This window comes from Mustelus asterias, chromosome 5 (genome assembly GCF_964213995.1).
Source record: "Mustelus asterias chromosome 5, sMusAst1.hap1.1, whole genome shotgun sequence".
Taxonomy (NCBI): domain Eukaryota; kingdom Metazoa; phylum Chordata; class Chondrichthyes; order Carcharhiniformes; family Triakidae; genus Mustelus; species Mustelus asterias.
This window is the reverse complement of record NC_135805.1, coordinates 45,720,888-45,738,555: the sequence shown is the minus strand read 5'-3', so window position 1 is coordinate 45,738,555 and position 17,668 is coordinate 45,720,888. Positions and strand designations below refer to the sequence as shown.

Genomic DNA, 17,668 nt, shown 5'->3' with positions numbered 1-17,668 from the left:
TTTAGCATGGCCAGTCCACCTAACCTGCACATCTTTGTGGACTGTGGGAAGAAACCGGAGCACCCGGAGGAAACCCACGCAGACATGGGGAGAATGTGCAGACTCCACACAGTCACCTGAGGCCAGAATCGAACCCCGGTCCCTGGCACTGTGAGGCAGCAGTGCTAGCCACTGCAACATCATGCTGCCCAATCACTACGATCATTATTTACCAGTGCCAATTTTGGGGATTTGTTTGCGGGCAAAAGGCCGGCTGATCATTCAAGGTGGCATTCCATTGTCTCTCCCCTGCCCCACTGCGGAGAGCTTTTGGCTTGCAGCGTTCAATCCTCTCCCTACCCACCCTGACCGCCATGGAGCCACAAATAACGTTAATCATTTTGGTACATCTTCGATCTGCCTATACAGCAGCACCCACCTCTGACAGAACATCACTGGGGGCGGAGGATGGGGTGGGGGGTCTTGTTGAGGTGGGTTTAAAAATTAACTTGGGGAGGTGGGGGTGGGTGGCACCAGGATGGTTTCCAAATTAGGTTTCAAGTGAAAATATGTCATAAAAACAGAAAGTGCTTCGCAACCTCAGCAGATTTTCAGTGCAGACTCGATGGGCCAAATGGCCTCCTTCTGCACTGTAGGGATTCTATGATTCTATGATTTGGGAATTTGAATTGAAGAACAATAATCCAGAAACTAAAATAAACTTTTAAAAAAAATACAGACGACATGGTGGCACAATGGTTAGCACTGCTGCCTCACAGTGCCAGGGACCCGGGTTCAATTCCAGCCTCGGGTCACTGTGTGGAGTTTGCACATTCTCTTTGTGTCTGTGTGGGTTTCCTCTGGATGCTCTGGTTTCCTCCCACAGCCTAAAGATGTGCAGGTTAGGTTGATTGGCCATGCTAAATTGACCCTAGTGTCAGGGGATTAGCAGGGTAAATATGTGGGGTTATGGGAATAGAGCCTGGGTGGGATTGTGGTCAGTGCAGACTTGATGGGCCAAATGGCCTCCTTCTGCACTGTAAGGATTCTATGATCTGGCAGCATCTGTGGAGAGAGAAACTGAGTTAATGTTTCGAGTCCAAGATGACTCCTCTTTGGCACACATGATGTGATGAAATCTGTGGTTTGCAGGACCAGTGTTACCTGTGGTTGGTTTGTCAAATGTTTTCTAGTCTCAGCTTGTTTTTTTGACAGTCCAGAGAAATTAAGATTCCAGGTTTCTTGGAATGGGTGTAATTAAGAATTTTCAGAATCAGAACTACTCCAGAGGCATTTAAAAATGACGAAGGGGTGGATTCTCAGATTCTTGCCCCCATTCCCAGTGCCCCCAATTTACACTAGCATGGCATAAAGGTGCAGGCAGCAAGCCCACACCCTATGCTCCTGACCTGGCCAGCTCCATTGCGCAGGCCGGTATCTCCAAGCCCTCCATAATTTTCATAAGAGTTGGACCAACTGTTGGATGACTTGTGGTTCAGGGCTCCTCAGGGGAGTCATGAACCATGGTCTGGCTTTGGGGACCTTTTGAAAGGTAAGTTCAAAATGTCTTACGCATGCCCGCATGCTCCTCCATGCCTACCCATGACCCTATCCTTCCCCCCCCCCCACTCCATGGTTCCTCATACTTTAAATGCCAGCTTATGGCTCTTCCATGCCAACTCACCCAGTATACATTATATGTAGAATCAATGAAACATGTAGTAACAATGGCATATGTGGAACTGCTCAGAAAAAAAACCTGATCACAAAATAAAACTGCTGTTCCTACAACCCTACAAAAGTATCAATCTGTCAGACCATTAAAGTATCAACAACAAAGGCTTCAAACCAGACTGATAAAGAATTTTCTCGCCAGCAGGCGAGATCCCCATCGCCTACTTTAAATTCCACCCTGAAGCATTGAGCTAAAGGGATTGGATCTGTACCTGAGGAAGACAGGGTGTGGCATAGTGGCACAGTGGTTAGCACTGCTGCTTCACAGCGCCAGGGACTTGGGTTCAATTCCTGGCTTGGGTGACTGTCTGTGTGGAGTTTGCACATTCTCCCTGTGTCTGCATGGGTTTCCTCCGGGTGCTCCGGTTTCCTCCCACAGTCTGAAAGACGTGCGGGTTAGGTGAATTGGCCATGCTAAATTCTCCCTCAGCGTACCCGAACAGGCGCCGGAGTGTGGCGACGAGGGGATTTTCATAGTAACTTCATTGCAATGTTAATGTAAAACTACTTGTGACTAATAAATAAACTTTAGTTTTTTTTGCATTGCAGAGTTTTGAAATAAGATTAATGGCTAAGATTAATGCCATATTGATGCACTATCAATTACGACGCGAAGACTTCTGAGAGTGAGAGAAGACTAATAGGCTTTTATTCACTGAGAACAGGAGCACACCCTTTTAGCTGACCTGGTCTGAACTGAGGCAAGGAGGAGGGACCATCACCTTTATACCCCACTCTGGGTGGAAAGGGAGGGGTCCCAGGTGGAAAGGGAGGAGTCTCGGGCCAGGTGCAGCATGGGTGTGTCCAGGTACATACATGTAGTAACAGTCGTTCACCACATTCACCCCTCCTTTAAAAAAGAGTCCGGCAGGGTGGGTGGAACCATATGTACAGGAGTATATATACATAGAAAAGTCACAAGCTGAGGTGAGGCGTCGTCCCTTCACAGGTTCAGCCTGTCGGGCGGCTTGACTAGTCGTTGTGACCGCCGTAGTACCGGTTGGGGGGTTGCTGCCGGTGGCAGGGTGGAGCCGCTCGAATCCGCCGTCGTCCCATCTGGTCTGGTCCTGCGTGGTGACTCCGGGGGCTCAGGCGAGCTGCGTACAATAGGCAAAGATGTAAGCGGACCTGGTGCTACCGGAACAGAGGGGTGGGAGGTCATCGTGGGCTCCGGGGCACCCGGAGGCGCCAGGTCCCGGATAGAGACCGTGTCCTCCCGCCCATCGTGGTATGCCACATAGGCATATTGGGGGTTGGCGTGGAGGAGCTGGACCTTTTCAACCAGGGGGTCCGACTTATGGGGTCGTACATGCTTCCGGAGCAGAACTGGGCCTGGGTACGCCAGCCATGACGGTAGTGCGATTCCCGAGGAGGACTTCCTCGGGAAAGCAAACATCCGCTCGTGGGGGGTGGCGTTGGTGGCTGTACACAGGAGGGACCGGATTGAGTGTAGTGCATCGGGGGGTACTTCTTGCCAGCGGGAGACTGGAAGGCCTTTAGACCGTAGCGCTAGTAGAACGGCCTTCCAGACTGTCGCGTTCTCCCTCTCCACCTGTCCGTTACCCCTGGGGTTGTAGCTGGTAGTCCTACTCGAGGCTATGCCCTTGGAGAGCAGGTACTGACGCAGCTCATCACTCATGAAGGAGGATCCCCGGTCGCTGTGGATGTAGTTAGGGTAACCGAACAGGGTGAAGAGGCCGTGCAGGGCCTTGACGACCGTGGTCGAGGTCATGTCTGAGCAGGGGATGGCAAAGGGGAATCGGGAGTACTCATCTATCACGTTGAGGAAATAGATGTTGCGGTCAAAAGAAGGAAGGGGCCCTTTGAAATCGACGCTGAGGCGTTCAAAAGGGCGGGTGGCTTTTATGAGGTGTGCCCGGTCCGGCCAATAGAAGTGTGGCTTACATTCAGCGCAGACCGGACAGTGTCTGGTTATAGACCAGACGTCCTCAACAGAATAGGGCAGATTACGGGCTTTGATAAAATGGTAGAGCCTGGTGACCCCCGGGTGACAGAGGTCATTGTGGAGAGTCTGTAGTTGGTTCACCTGCGCATTAGCACATGTTCTGCGAGACAGGGCGTCCGGGGGCTCATTGAGCTTCCCGGGTCGGTATAAGATATCATAATTGTAGATGGAGAGCTCAATCCTCCACCTCAGTATCTTATCATTCTTAATCTTGCCCCTCTGCGCGTTGTTGAACATGAACGCCACTGAACGTTGGTCCGTGAGCAAGGTGAACCGTCGGCCAGCTAGGTAGTGGCGCCAGTGTCGCACTGCTTCGACGATGGCCTGAGCCTCCTTCTCGACTGAGGAGTGTCGGATTTCCGAGCCCTGAAGGGTTCGTGAGAAGAAGGCTACGGGTCTGCCCGCCTGGTTAAGGGTGGCGGCCAGGGCGAAGTCAGACGCATCACTCTCCACCTGAAAGGGGATTGACTCGTCCACAGCGTGCATCGGGGCCTTTGCGATGTCCGCCTTGATGCGGTTGAAGGCCGAGCGAGTCTCTCCCGACAGGGGAAAAAGGGTGGATTTGATGAGCGGACGGGCCTTATCCGCGTAATTAGGGACCCACTGGGCGTAGTATGAGAAGAAGCCCAGGCATCTCCTCAGTGCTTTAAGCGTGGTCGGGAGGGGGAGTTCCATAAGGGGGCGCATGCGGTTGGGATCGGGGCCGATGATCCCGTTTTCCACCACATATCCCAGGATGGGGAGGCGGTGAGTGCAGAAGACACACTTCTCCTTATTATAGGTCAGATTTAGGAGAGCGGCCGTACGGAGGAATTTGTTAAGGTTGGCGTCGTGGTCCTGCTGATCATGGCCGCAGATGGTGACGTTATCCAGGTACGGGAAGGTAGCCCGCAGCCTGTTCTGGTCCACCATTCGGTCCATTTTGCGCTGGAAGACCGAGACCCCGTTGGTGACGCCGAAGGGAACCCTAAGAAAATGGTAGAGGCGGCCATCCGCCTCGAAAGCCGTATATTTGCGGTCCTCCGGGCGGATGGGGAGCTGATGGTAGGCCGATTTGAGGTCTATCGTGGAGAACACCCGGTATTGCGCAATCCGATTGACCATGTCGGATATGCGCGGAAGGGAATACGCATCCAGCTGCGTGTACCGGTTGATGGTCTGACTATAATCGATGACCATCTGGTGTTTCTCCCCAGTTTTGACCACTACCACCTGCGCTCTTCAAGGGCTGGTGCTCGCCTCAATGATCCCTTCCTTCAGGAGCCGCTGGACCTCGGACCTAATGAAGGTCCTGTCCCCCGCACTGTACCGTCTGCCCTTAGTGGCAATGGGCTTACACTCGGGGGTGAGGTGTTCGAACAGTGGTGGGGGAGTGACTTGGAGGGTCGAACGGCCGCAGGTGGTGCGCGGTGGGTAGTCCAGGAACTGCGGGTTGCAGACAGAGATCGGGGAAAGGGGCCCGTTGTACTGCAACGTGACGCTCTTAAGATGTGTCATGAAGTCGAGGCCTAAGAGTACGGGAGTGCAGAGGTGTGGGAGCACCAGGAGCTTAAAATTTGCGTACTCGGTCCCCCGAACCGTAAGAGTCACCACACAGTACCCGATGACATCCACGGAGCAGGACTTTGAGGCCAAGGAAATGGTTTGTTTGGCCTTTCTTTCCACACCCTGAGCAGAACGCCTCCCTTGCCGGGCAGCGTTGTCGGGGGTGTTTTGCTCGGCCGCAAAAGTAACACTTGGGGGCTGCCGCGGCCATTGAGTCATTGGTGGGGCGCTGTGTGGCATAAGTCGGAGGCCCTCCTAGGTACTGGGATGATATTGGACATGAGTTCCACGATGTCGCGTGATCAGGCGTGTACGCCTCGAGGTTACGTGATGTTACTTCGAGGGATTCAGCGAGCACTACAGTTTTTGGAAGATCTAGCCCACCTTGTTCTAGCAGGCGCTGTTGGATGTAGTTGGATGCGATGCCCGTAACGTAGGCATCGCGGATCAAGTCCTCTGTATACTGCGCAGCGGATACGGCCTTGCAGTTACAAGCCCTGCCGAGCGCGCGGAGTTCGCGGAGGAACTGTGCATTTGATTCCCCCGGCTGCTGTTTAAGGGTAGCTAGCAGATGCCTGGCGTAGACTTCGTTCGTCTGTTGGCTATATTGGCTCTTTAAGAGTGCTAGCGCACCAGTGTACGTTTCTGCGTCACAGATGGTGGCGAAAACTGCGTCGCTTACCCGGGCGTTGAGCACGTGTAGCTTGTCTGCATCGGACCAGACGACCGTGGAGGCTCCGAGGAAGGCTTCGAAGCACTTCAGCCAGTGATTAAAGCTGTTGGCTGCCCCCGGCGCTTGTGGATCCAAATTTAGAGTATCAGGCTTTAAAAGCTACTCCATCCTGGTTTTTTTTCTCAGTGAATAAAATTGATGCACTATCAATTACGACGCGAAGACTTCTGAGAGTGAGAGAAGACTAATAGGCTTTTATTCACTGAGAACAGGAGCACACCCTTGTAGCTGACCTGGTCTGAACTGCGGCAAGGAGGAGGGACCATCACCTTTATACCCCACTCTGGGTGGAAAGGGAGGGGTCCCAGGTGGAAAGGTAGGAGTCTCGGGCCAGGTGCAGCATGGGTGTGTCCAGGCACATACATGTAGTAACAGTGGTTCGCCACACATATATGTCGAAAGGACTACTGAAGAAATCTGCGAGATCCATCTTCTTTATAGCTGCTACATAAATTTATAGTTTATGTTGGAATACAATTTTCCTGTTAATTCATGCTACATTTATTTTGCATTTGGTTTGATTGTTAAAATAAAGATTATAAAAAGTGATATCTTACTCATTGATTTCTTCCATTGGGGTCATTCAGTAAATACATTTAGTGAGCTGCAGGTGAAGGTGGTGGACTCAGGAGAATATGATGTTGTGGCAATATGGAAACCTGGCTGGCAGAAGGGCAGGACTGGGTCCTAAATATCCCTGGATTACAAGGGACCGGATTTTCATCATGGAGCCAGGAATCGGGAATTTTCCAGTCATTAACACCCTGCCTCTGTCCCGGAAGCCCTGGCAGACAATATTTTCATCTGGTAGAGGCAGGGACAGACTCGTGATGTGCCTGCCAGCTCCCTGCACCAGCATGAAGCCTTGAACTGGCTATGGTGCAATCTTAGCACAGAGCTGATAAAATCCCACATCCGGCACCACCTTTGTGCCGCAGAAGATCAATTGTTCATACGCAACTGATGAGTATTCTTAGAAGTGCTAATTGAACTTTGTACTTTGAGTATTCATTATTATGGTTGTCATTGCTGCAATAGCTCTATGTCCCTGGTATAGTTGGCTCAGCTTGAAGGAACTCTCAGTGAACTCACTGCCCATTGCAGGCTTCCCTTAGTTCTTGCTTGGACTGCAGTCCCAGCCTGGCTCTGTGCTTCCCTGCACATGGCTGTACACTGTCATGTGCAATTGCAGCAGGTCCCAACATGGTGCTGCAATTTAGCAAAGCAACCCAGCTCAGGAGCTGCTCCCCGCAGTCAGCCCACAACTTTATTGCCTCTCACAGTACCTCATCCCTACAACCTCAACAGAGGAGGGGAACTGCTGACCAATACCCTGGCTACTTCTAACCGCCTCAAGGAGTTCAAGACCCGTCAAATGTTAGCGCTCCAAACCTGGTCCCACATTCACACACCAACTCAATGCGGCCACCAAGCCAACACATGATAAACCCATACCAGTAGTCATCCAACTCACCAGCCCCCCTTTTTAATATAATCATGTCCAGCTCATGATGCATCTCAGAAAAGATGAGCACACATACTGACCCATGTGTTTCATCTACTCCAATGCGAGTCAGGAGAACTTGGGCTTGTCCGCTCCTTTATTCAGCGACCAGGACCAATCCTCTTGTGCAGTCAACAAATGACAGGAGGAGCAATCCTGTATCTGGAGGGCCACAAGTTGTCTCTGACCCCCAACTAGAGGGCATGGCTGCAAGTTGCAGTAGTGAGTGCTGTGGGAAAGCACTGCCAATCACGGGTGCAGTGCTGGGAAAGGTTTAAGATCTACTGTATCCTGGAAAGGTGAGTCTTTCAGGTATTCAGTGTTTCCCCTTAACTTGCAGCCTGCAAAATGCATAGCAGCGGTGGGATACAGGGCACATGCTGCTCAACAACCTGGCAGGGGTGTGTGTCTGGGATACAGACACAATGCCCAGTGCTTATGTGTGCAGCTGCCAATGAATACACGCTACCTGAAACCACGTAGAGGATCTTCCCTTCTCCATTCAGCACTCCAGTGTCTTACCTCACTCTGTTTGTTGTATTTGCAGGAGAACCGGGTGCACAATACCCACGGGACGCCACTGTGGGTTTGTTGGTGATAGTGAATCCCCTATTTGAGGTACACATGACCATGAGCAGGTTTATGTCAGCATGGTGTGGGCAAGGTGGGTTGTGTTTGGGGGAATATCTTGATAGCAGTAGGGAGGGAGATTGAGGGGGGAGGGTGTTAGCTGTGTGCTGCACCTAATCTGATAGCATGCCGAGCATGGAAGTATGGGGAATCCCATCATTGTGAAACTTTCAAGATCTTCCTGCCTACCTCTCATGAGCTTCTCTTGTATTTCACACAGAACTCAATGGTTGCCACTCACATCTACCAGCCACGGAATCCTATGGATGTCAGGAAGAGGAAAGGTTCTAAGGATGCAGGGCCATGTAAAACTAGAGCACTAGGTGCCAGTTTAGAGAAGTACACCTCACTGGGTCCATGCATGGTTGTAGTGGGCAGCAGTGGCTGAGGAGCACAGCATTAGTGTGCAGAAGGAGGTGTTTGAGGCAGAGGTATCTGTGTGCAATCCTCCTCCGTGATGGGGGAGGTGGAAGACTCACAGTGATGCTCCACCTGGCAATGAGAAAAGGCTTCCGGAGTCGGTTTGGGGCTCAGTACTTGCAGCAGCAGCAGATATAAGGCCTTCTGTTGATGTGTCTGGAGGTAGTGCAGGCTCTTGGCTAGAAACGGAGGAACCCATGCAGCAAATCGACTCGAGCGCAAGAGTTCTTCCCCCCCATGAGGAGGTGCCAAGCTCATGAAGAGCCACATTTGGCAGCACCCAGAGTGCAGGCAAGGGCAGTGTGATGTCTGTATCTGCACCAGGGCCACTGATTTTCCCTTGCCTGACTCCATTTAGTCCCATATGAGACCATGAAAATCTGGTTCAGGCTGATCAGGTAAGATAAGGAGGGAAAGAAGGAAGGATGAGTTGCAATATTGATTAAAGAGAGCATTGCAGTGCTTGAGTGAGAGAATGTTTGAGAGAAATCAAGGACAGAATCTAGTTAGTTTGAGTAAGAAACAATAGAGGTACAGTTACACTACTGGTTGTACCCTATAGACTGCCAACTAGTTGGAAAGATATGGAACAAATTTACACGGAAATTACAGAAAGGTGCAAAAACTATATTATAATAGGGCGCTGTAATTCTCCTAATATAGGGCTTAATTTTCACTGAGTCTGGATGATTCAGGAGCCCTTTAAAAATGGCAGCTGGGTCCCTACCTCATTCCCAGACTGTCTGATTTTTGGGTACCTATAAAGGGTATGGGCTGGTTTCTGCCAAAACCCCATGCTTGGCACTCTAATCTGGCTGACTCCATTGTGGAAATACGCATGTCCTACATCTCTACAATTTTCATTGTTGGGCCAGGATTTTTTAAATTCATGGTTCCTGGCCCCTCAGAGGAACTATGATACCTTTTAAACAGTAACTGCAAAAGGTCCTCCTCATTCCCCCTAGGCCAAGATATACCTTTCCATCCATCCCACTGGCCCCCCAAACCCCCTAAGTCAAGCTATGGCACTTCCATGCTCATTGATCCTTTAAACCACTTAACCTTGTGCAAACAAACATTGTGAAATTGGCCGGAAAGCCAGAGCTATCAATCAGTTGATTGTTTCAGCTCACAGCCAAATCTCTTATGTATGCTTGGCTGAATGCCCAGATAACCATTACTCCTGTTAAAACACCTCCGCCCCAGAGAAAACATTGCTTATTTAACAGCTCAGGCTCTCTGATCTCGGCTGTCAATTTCACAATGTTTATTTACAAAAGGTTAAGTGGTTTGAAGGGCTTGTGGTTTTTGTTATTGATACTTTAAGGGTTTTGCATGACTGATACTTTTATTACCTTCTAATAAGGTATTTTTAAAAATATAGGAGGAAGTTATGAATTACTTATTAATAGCTTTTGTTTTACACACCCTACTGTCACTATAGGGCTCACTGGTTTAATATATCTCAAAAATGTCTGCAAAGGCGAGATCTTCATTGCCAGAAGGAACAAGAGTGTTCTTCCTGTCTTCACATTAATACTTCATTCACACCCCCCCTTCTCACCATTCCCTGTCCATTATTCCTTTGGGACTGGTGAGCTCTATTGGTGTGCCCATAGCATTCCAATAAAGCCGATTTAAAATGGTGCTTGGGCCTCTTCCATCTGGCATACAACATGTCAATTATTGTACTGTAAGATACTACTGAATTTAGGAACCAGTAATTCTAAAATTCCTCAAGTGGTTTTGCTGCATGCTTGCATTTATTACCTGCAGGCTGTGGTTGACATCTTCGACATCAACTAGTTCAACCAATTTTATTGAAAGCCTCAAATTTGTGCTCGTGCTTATCAGGGTAATGATATCCTGCTAAAATGTCTGCAATACAATAACAAGCATTAACATTGGACTATAGCTGCTAAATGTATCATCTTCCAACCCGTAGTATTTTCTACAAAGAATTCTGTGGGAAAAATTTCAATTTAATACTAAATCTGATAGTTGTTGCCAACATGAAAGTATTGTTAGATTGATTAATCAAGTTTCTTTTTTATAGAAGAGAGGTTCAGTTTTAATTTTCATCAATCGCTCTTGTTAAGTTGTATTTGATCATATGCGTCGGTTCTGCAACCTTTCCTCCACGTAAGCCAGCATAGAAGACCTGTGGTTTGGGCACATTGCTGGAGTTATCTCGTTTTGTTTGTATTGCCTTGTTCTTTGGCAGGTAGACTTGGGAAGTGTTGTCTCTTCTCATGTGGCTGAGGTTTGTCTGTATATAGCGGGTGACCTTCTGACGCAGGTTTGCCTGGAGAAATTGAAGCATTTAAAATGCCATTATTCTGTACCTAAATACATATAGTACCAGTCACAATTTTGTTCATAATATTTTATGTGGGGTCATTTGTCTGACAATTTCAATTCTTGCTGATTCCAATGAAGCCTATCTACTGAGTGAATATCAAATCAACATAACATTTGAGCCACTCAATTCTAAGTAATATAAGTAGATCCTGTTGTATTAATCTGTGTCACTGTTCCTGGTAAGCTAGAAGGTAAATTGTTTTATAACAATTGGGTGGTTATGGAACATGACAGGATAGGTGTTGTTCACAGTCAGGTGGATAGTTTATGGTGCATAATATAGGCAAGACTTAAATACGTTGGATATATTTATGGTTCTCCCATGGTGTTGCACATGTAAGGCAGGTGATATGCTATTTTATAAAGACAGAAGTTTTAGCACATATATATTCTGGCAAGGCCACAAAATCACACTATAAATAGGCAAAATAGAGCCAAATCTATGAATAGTTTAACTGTGGTTTGATCAGGAAATTAACAATGGAATTTTTTTCGTCAGTTTTAAGTTGCTGAGCAGCATTCAGCATTTTCAGATTGCGTTGCAGCTGTAACAAAGTGACAGGGGATTTTCATAATACCTTCATAGTACTTGATGTAAGCCTACTTGTGACCAATAAATAAACTTTTCTTATGTAAATGCAAGGTAGCTAGTTACCTGTGTACTGTATACTTGGTGTACCTTTCCATAAAATAAATAGATACGTTTGTTGCCAACTGATAGTAGCTTTGGTTGATGGGTGCAACTAAGATGTTTTTACGAATGAAATTTTAAAAAGCATGTTTACCAATTTAATAGCTTTTCTTCTCAACTCCCACTCATTCCATTCATATGATTTAACAATGTTTGGCTCCAGGATGTGAGTGTCAGTTTGGGTGCAGTTGTCATATTTTATGATGGGTTTCAAGCATCTGGCTGCCTAGAAATTAGAAAGCAAAGAAAATAAAAAGGGACAAAGTCAAGAACCCCGACTGCAGACTGATGACAAATTGTAGGAAAATGACTTATTCTGTAATGCCTGAATTATAAAAATACTTTACTTATCTTAGTCCTCAATAACCATGCTCCTCCCAAATATTCTTTAAAGAAAAATTTAAATAAGATATAAAATTTAAGTTTATTAGTATCACAAGTTGGCTTACGTTGACACTGCAATGAAGTTACCGTTAAAATCCCCTAGTCGCCACATTCTGGCACCTGTTCGGGTACACTGAGGGAGAATTAAGCATGGCCAATGTACCTAACCAGCATATCTGTCAGTCTGTGGGAGGAAACCGGAGCACCCGGAGGAACCCACGCAGACATGGGGAGAACGTGCAGACTCCGCACAGACAGTGGCCCAAACCGGGAATTGAACCTGGGTCCTTGGTACTGTGAGACAGCAGTGCTGACCACTGAGCCGCCGTTTTTGTTGAAATTTGAAGTGTTGAAATTTCCCCCCTGGTTTGAAGAAAAATGCTTGGCAGTTCTTCAATATCTTACTTAAATGACCATGTATGATCCTGAATTACAAGTTTCAATCAACTGTTGATCACAACTCTACCCAATTCTGTCCATGTAGACCTTCTATCATGGGCTATTCGATAGGTCTGGTCTGAGGCAATGAGCTCAACTATAGCATCCTTTTTGTCAATGTACAACTTTCTGTTTAAAATTACAGCCATTATTTCAGAAGCATAACATTTATATTATGGTAATAATGAGTTTGCTTTGGCGGCATTGTCCAGGTGCTGACATTTCCTGGAGCTACATGTGGCAAAAGGTTACAAATCTTACAAATGACATTTTATGAAATAAATGTCCTTTTGTGCTCTGGATTTCATACTGGAAATATGAAGGAGAAAGAGCTCCACAAAGTCTTAATTGACTGCAAGAAAGAATTCAATCAGGTTTATCACTAAAGATTGTTTAGCATTAACAAAGTGTAGAACTGGTGTATAAAGAATCTTATGCAGACATAGGGAACATAGAAACATTCAGTCCATTGAGCCTACATTTAATACGTTCAGAGGTGATGAGACACTTTAATTCCTTTTATAGTCACTATCTGCCACTAGAGAGCGGCATGGTGGCACAGTGGTTTGCACTCAATTCCCAGCTTGGGTCACTGTCTGTGTGGGGTTTACACGTTCTCCCCGTGTCTGCGTGGGTTTCCTCCAGGTGCTCTGGTTTCCTCCCACATTCCGAAAGGCGTGCTGGTTAGGTGCATTGACCCGAACAGGCGCCAGAGTGTGGCGACTAGGAGAATTTCACAGTAACTTCATTGCAGTGTTAATGTAAGTCTTACTTGTGACTAACAAATAAAATTTACTTTATCCCCATAACCCTTTACATTATTGTTAATCAGAAACCTATAAATCTCTATCTTAAACATACTCAGTGAAATTAGCTTCCATTGCACTCTAGGGTAGAGAATGCCAAAGATTCATAACCCTCTGTGTAAATACATTTCTCCTCATCTAGGTCCTGAGTGGCATCTCCCTTATTATGAAATTATGGCCCCTGGACTCTAGACTCCCCAACCAAGGGAAACATTTTACCTGCATCTACCCTGTCTGTTCCTTTAAGTATCTTGTAGGTTTCAATGAGATCACCTCTCACTCTTCAAAACTCGAGAGAATACAGGCCCAGTTCGCCCAATCTCTCTTCATAAGACAGTCCCAACATCCCCAGAGCAAATCTGGTGAACCTGTGGTGCACTCTGTCTATGGCAATAATATCCTTTCTGAGATAAGGGACCAAGACTGAAGATATTGTTCCAGGTACGGTCCAACCAAGCTCCTATACAATCGAAGCAAGATCTCACTACACCTGTACTCAAATCCTCTTGCAATAAAGACTCACATTCCATTAACCTTTCTAATAGCTTGCTGCACCTGCATGTTAGCCTTCAGTGACTAATGGACAAGGACACCAAGGTCCTTTTGTACATTTAAACTTCCTAATTTCTTACGTTTAAGAAATACTCTACTCATCTGATCCTTCTACCAAAATTGATTCCCACACATTTTTCCTCAATATATTCCATGTATACGCTGCATTTTTAATGATAGTTTCTCTGAATTAGGAGTTAAGAAAGGTTGCCCACTGCCCATGCCCGTAGTCAGCTCTGAAGAAGAGGTCTGAAGTCTGAAGACTTGAAACTTTAACTCTGGTTTCTCTCTCCACAGGTGCTGCCAGACCGGCTGAGTTAATCCAACATTTTCTGTTTTTATTTGCGAGAATACAGTTCCAACCTCAGTAACTTTATTTTGCCCAGAGGTGCAAATTCAAGTGAAATTAATTAACTAGTTTGTTTCCTTAATTTAAAGTTTCTTCCCACTATTCTGTTTCCTACATTACAACCATACTTCAAAAGTACTTCATTAACTAGGCTCACAATGAGGCCTTGAAAAACGCTGCGTGGATGCAAGTCTTTCTGTAATAATGAAATGTTGCAGTGTAAGAACATTTTTAGATTGCGGGTGAGAAAAATATTCCAACTTATTTCAATTTGTTCTAAGACCGAGAATGACGCGACTGATTATTAAATTTTATGGACTTCCAAAACAAGGTCTTGTGACTGACAGGGGGAAAAAATTCATAGAATAGAATCATAGAATCCTGACAGTGCAGAAGGTCCATTCGGTCCATAGAACCGGCACCAAAAACAATCCCACCCAGGCCCTACCCCTGTAACCCCACATATTTACCCTGCTAATCCCCCTGACACGAAGGGGCAATTTAGCATGGCCAATCCACCTAACCTGCACATCTTTGGACTGTGGGAGGAAACCGGGGTACCCGGAGGAAACCCACACGGACACGGGGAGAAAGTGCAAACTCCACACACAGTCACCCAAGCCAGGAATTGAACCCGGGTCCCTGGTGCTACGAGACAGCAGTTCTAGCCACTGTGCCACTGTGCCACCCCAAATTGAAGTAACAGAAAATCTGTAGTCTTCTCTCTGTATTTCACTGTCTCTCGTACTTCTCATATCTTATTCTCACCTTTTCTTTGCTATCTCTACTTCTCTCCGTTGCTGTCATTTATTGCCTCTATGTTCTCTGTACTGTTACTCACAGCAAGTGGCTGTGGTGGAAGAATCAGTCCAGACTGGTCGTTTAGGTTCGAGTCAGTTTATTGTAAGGCACTTCTTCAATGCTACTAACCTACAAGAAGCTCTCCACCCTGAGTGCTCCAGTTGTCTCTATTTATAGGATAATCAATGTCACATATTTAACTAGCAATTCCCTTAACAAGGTAATTGCCATACGCTGTGAATAATAGTACATTAACATGTAGCGCATCTTGATTATTCCACTTCCCTACTTTGTGCATATGATCATCATGTGGAGATGCCGGCATTGGACTGGGGTAAACACACTAAGAGTTTTAACAACACCAGGTTAAAGTCCAACAGGTTTATTTGGTAGCAAATGCCATTAGTTTTGGAGCGCTGCTCCTTCGTCAGATGGAGTGGAAATCTGCTCTCAAACAGTTTGAGAGCAGATTTCCACTCCATCTGACGAAGGAGCAGCGCTCCGAAAGCTAATGGTATTTGCTACCAAATAAACCTGTTGGACTTTAACCTGGTGTTGTTAAAACTCTTACATATGATCATCATCAGTACTTTGTTCCGAAATGCTGGATAGTTGAAATATTAGCGTTAAAAATTGCAAAAAGATGTCTGGTTACAAAACAAAAATGTTTCCAGCCTCTTATCTGAAGATACTGAAGGGAACAAGTGGGAATGGAGCCAAAATACATGTCTAACTCACTCAAAAATCTGCTTTTTTAACTGGAATCTCAGCATTTTCTGGTGTTTTGCTCATTACTCTTATGCTCAATGCTGCAAGATGACAGTTATTTTCTGTGATGACCCCCATGAGGTCTATAGGGAATCACTAATTGATCTCATGCAGGGCTCGTTGAGTATGAGTTCCCCTGGTAACAGGCAGTGGTTGAAAGTCAACCTAAGGAAAGCAACTGGCCCGGATGGAGTACCCAGACGAGCACTCAGATCCTGCGCGGACCAACTGGCGGGGTATTCGTAGACATCTTCAACCTCTCTTTACGCCAAACTGAGGTCCCTATCTGCTTCAAGACGACCACCAGCATCCCGGTACCAAAGAAAAGCCAGGCAGCGTACCTTAATGACTATCGTCATTAAGCTCTGACATCCATCATTATGAAGTGCTTCGAAAGGTTAATCATGGCACGAATCACTTCCGGCCTTCCAGACTGCCTGAATCCACTACAGTTCGCCTTCTGCTGCAACAAGTCCACAGGATACGCCGATTCCCTGGATCTACACTCAACCCTGGAACACCTAGATAACAAAGACACCTATGTCAGACTCCTATTTATTGACTACAGCTCAGCCTGCAACACCATTATTGCTACGAAACTCATCTCCAAACTTGGTAGCCTGGGGCTCTGCTCCCCCATCTGCGACTGGACCCTGAACTTCCTAAACCATAGACCACAATCAGCAAGGATAGGCTCCTCCACAATCATCCTCAACACCGGTGCCCACAAGGCTGTGTTCTCAGCCCCCTACTATACTCCTTATACACCTATGACGGTGCGGCCAAATTTCCCTCCAACTCGATTTTCAAGTTTGCTGACGACACCACCGTAGTGGGTCGGATCTCAAACAATGACAAGACAAAGTACAGGAATGAGATAGAGAATCTGGTGAACTGGTGCAGCAACAATAATCTCTCCCTCAATGTCAACAAAACAAAGGAGATAGTCATCGATAGGAAGCATAGTGGAGGACATGCCCCTGTCTACATCAATGGGGATGAAGTAGAAATGGTTGAGAGCTTCATGTTTTGTGCCTTTTATAAAGCAGGCCCAGGACTGGGCCTGCTGAACTGTAGTCCCAAGCAAGGACTAGTGTGTGTTCATCATGGTAGTGGTTTTACTTTGCATCCCCCAAAAAAACTATGTTCCTTTCCAGTCGTGCTTCCTGAGTCATCACATTTTCTGTTTGTTGGACTGAACATCGGAGGTTGGAATCGCGAGTTGGTCCAGGTGCCAACAATCCATGCCGACACTATAGTTAAGAAACCCCACCAACGCTTATACTTTCTCAAGAGACTAAGGAAATTTGGCATGTCTGCTACGATTCTCGCCAACTTTTGCAGATGCACCATAAAAAACATTCTTTCTGGTTGTATCACAGTTTGGTATGGCCCCTGTTCTGTCCAAGACCACAAGAGACTACAAAGGGTTCTGAAAGATGCCTGGTGCATCACTCAAACCAGCCTCCCATCCATTAACACTATCTACACTTCCCACTGCCTTGGAAAAGCAGTCAGCATAATCAAGGACCCCATGCATCCTGGACATTCTCTCTTCCACCTTCTTCCATTGGGAAAAAGATACAAAAGTCGGACGACACGTACCAACCAACTCAAGAACAGCTTCTTCCCTACTGCCATCAGACTTTTGAATGGACCTACCTCACATTAAGTTGATCTTTCTCTATGCCCTAGCTATGACTATAACACTACATTCTGCACTCTCTCCTTTCTATGGTATGCTTTGTCTGTATAGCGCGTAAGAAACAATACTTTTCACTGTTTTCCTATAAATGTGACAATAATAAATTAAATCAAATCAAATCAAAGTGGTCTGCCCAGCTGGAACTCATTATTTGCACCTTTTATAAGGCAGGCCCAGGACTGGGCCTGCTGAACTGTACTCCCAGGCAGGGACGAGTGTGTGTACACCATGGTAGTGGTTTTACTTTGATTTCTGTAAATAAACTATGTTCCTTTCCAGTAGCGCTTCCTGAGTCATTACAT

At 46.5% G+C, this 17,668-nt stretch overlaps 1 protein-coding gene across 1 annotated transcript in view; it reads right to left on the bottom strand.

The window, feature by feature from the left end:
• Window positions 1-10,582: 10,582 nt before the first annotated feature.
• Window positions 10,583-17,668, bottom strand: part of cfap206 (cilia and flagella associated protein 206) — a 33,633-nt gene continuing 26,547 nt past the window's right edge. Inside the window, exons 11-12 of the mRNA XM_078213541.1 lie at window positions 11,658-11,789; window positions 10,583-10,816 (exon numbers count right to left, since the gene is read on the bottom strand). Of these exons, the coding sequence (XP_078069667.1) occupies window positions 10,583-10,816; window positions 11,658-11,789 (366 nt within the window). The remainder of the gene's footprint in view (window positions 10,817-11,657; window positions 11,790-17,668) is intronic.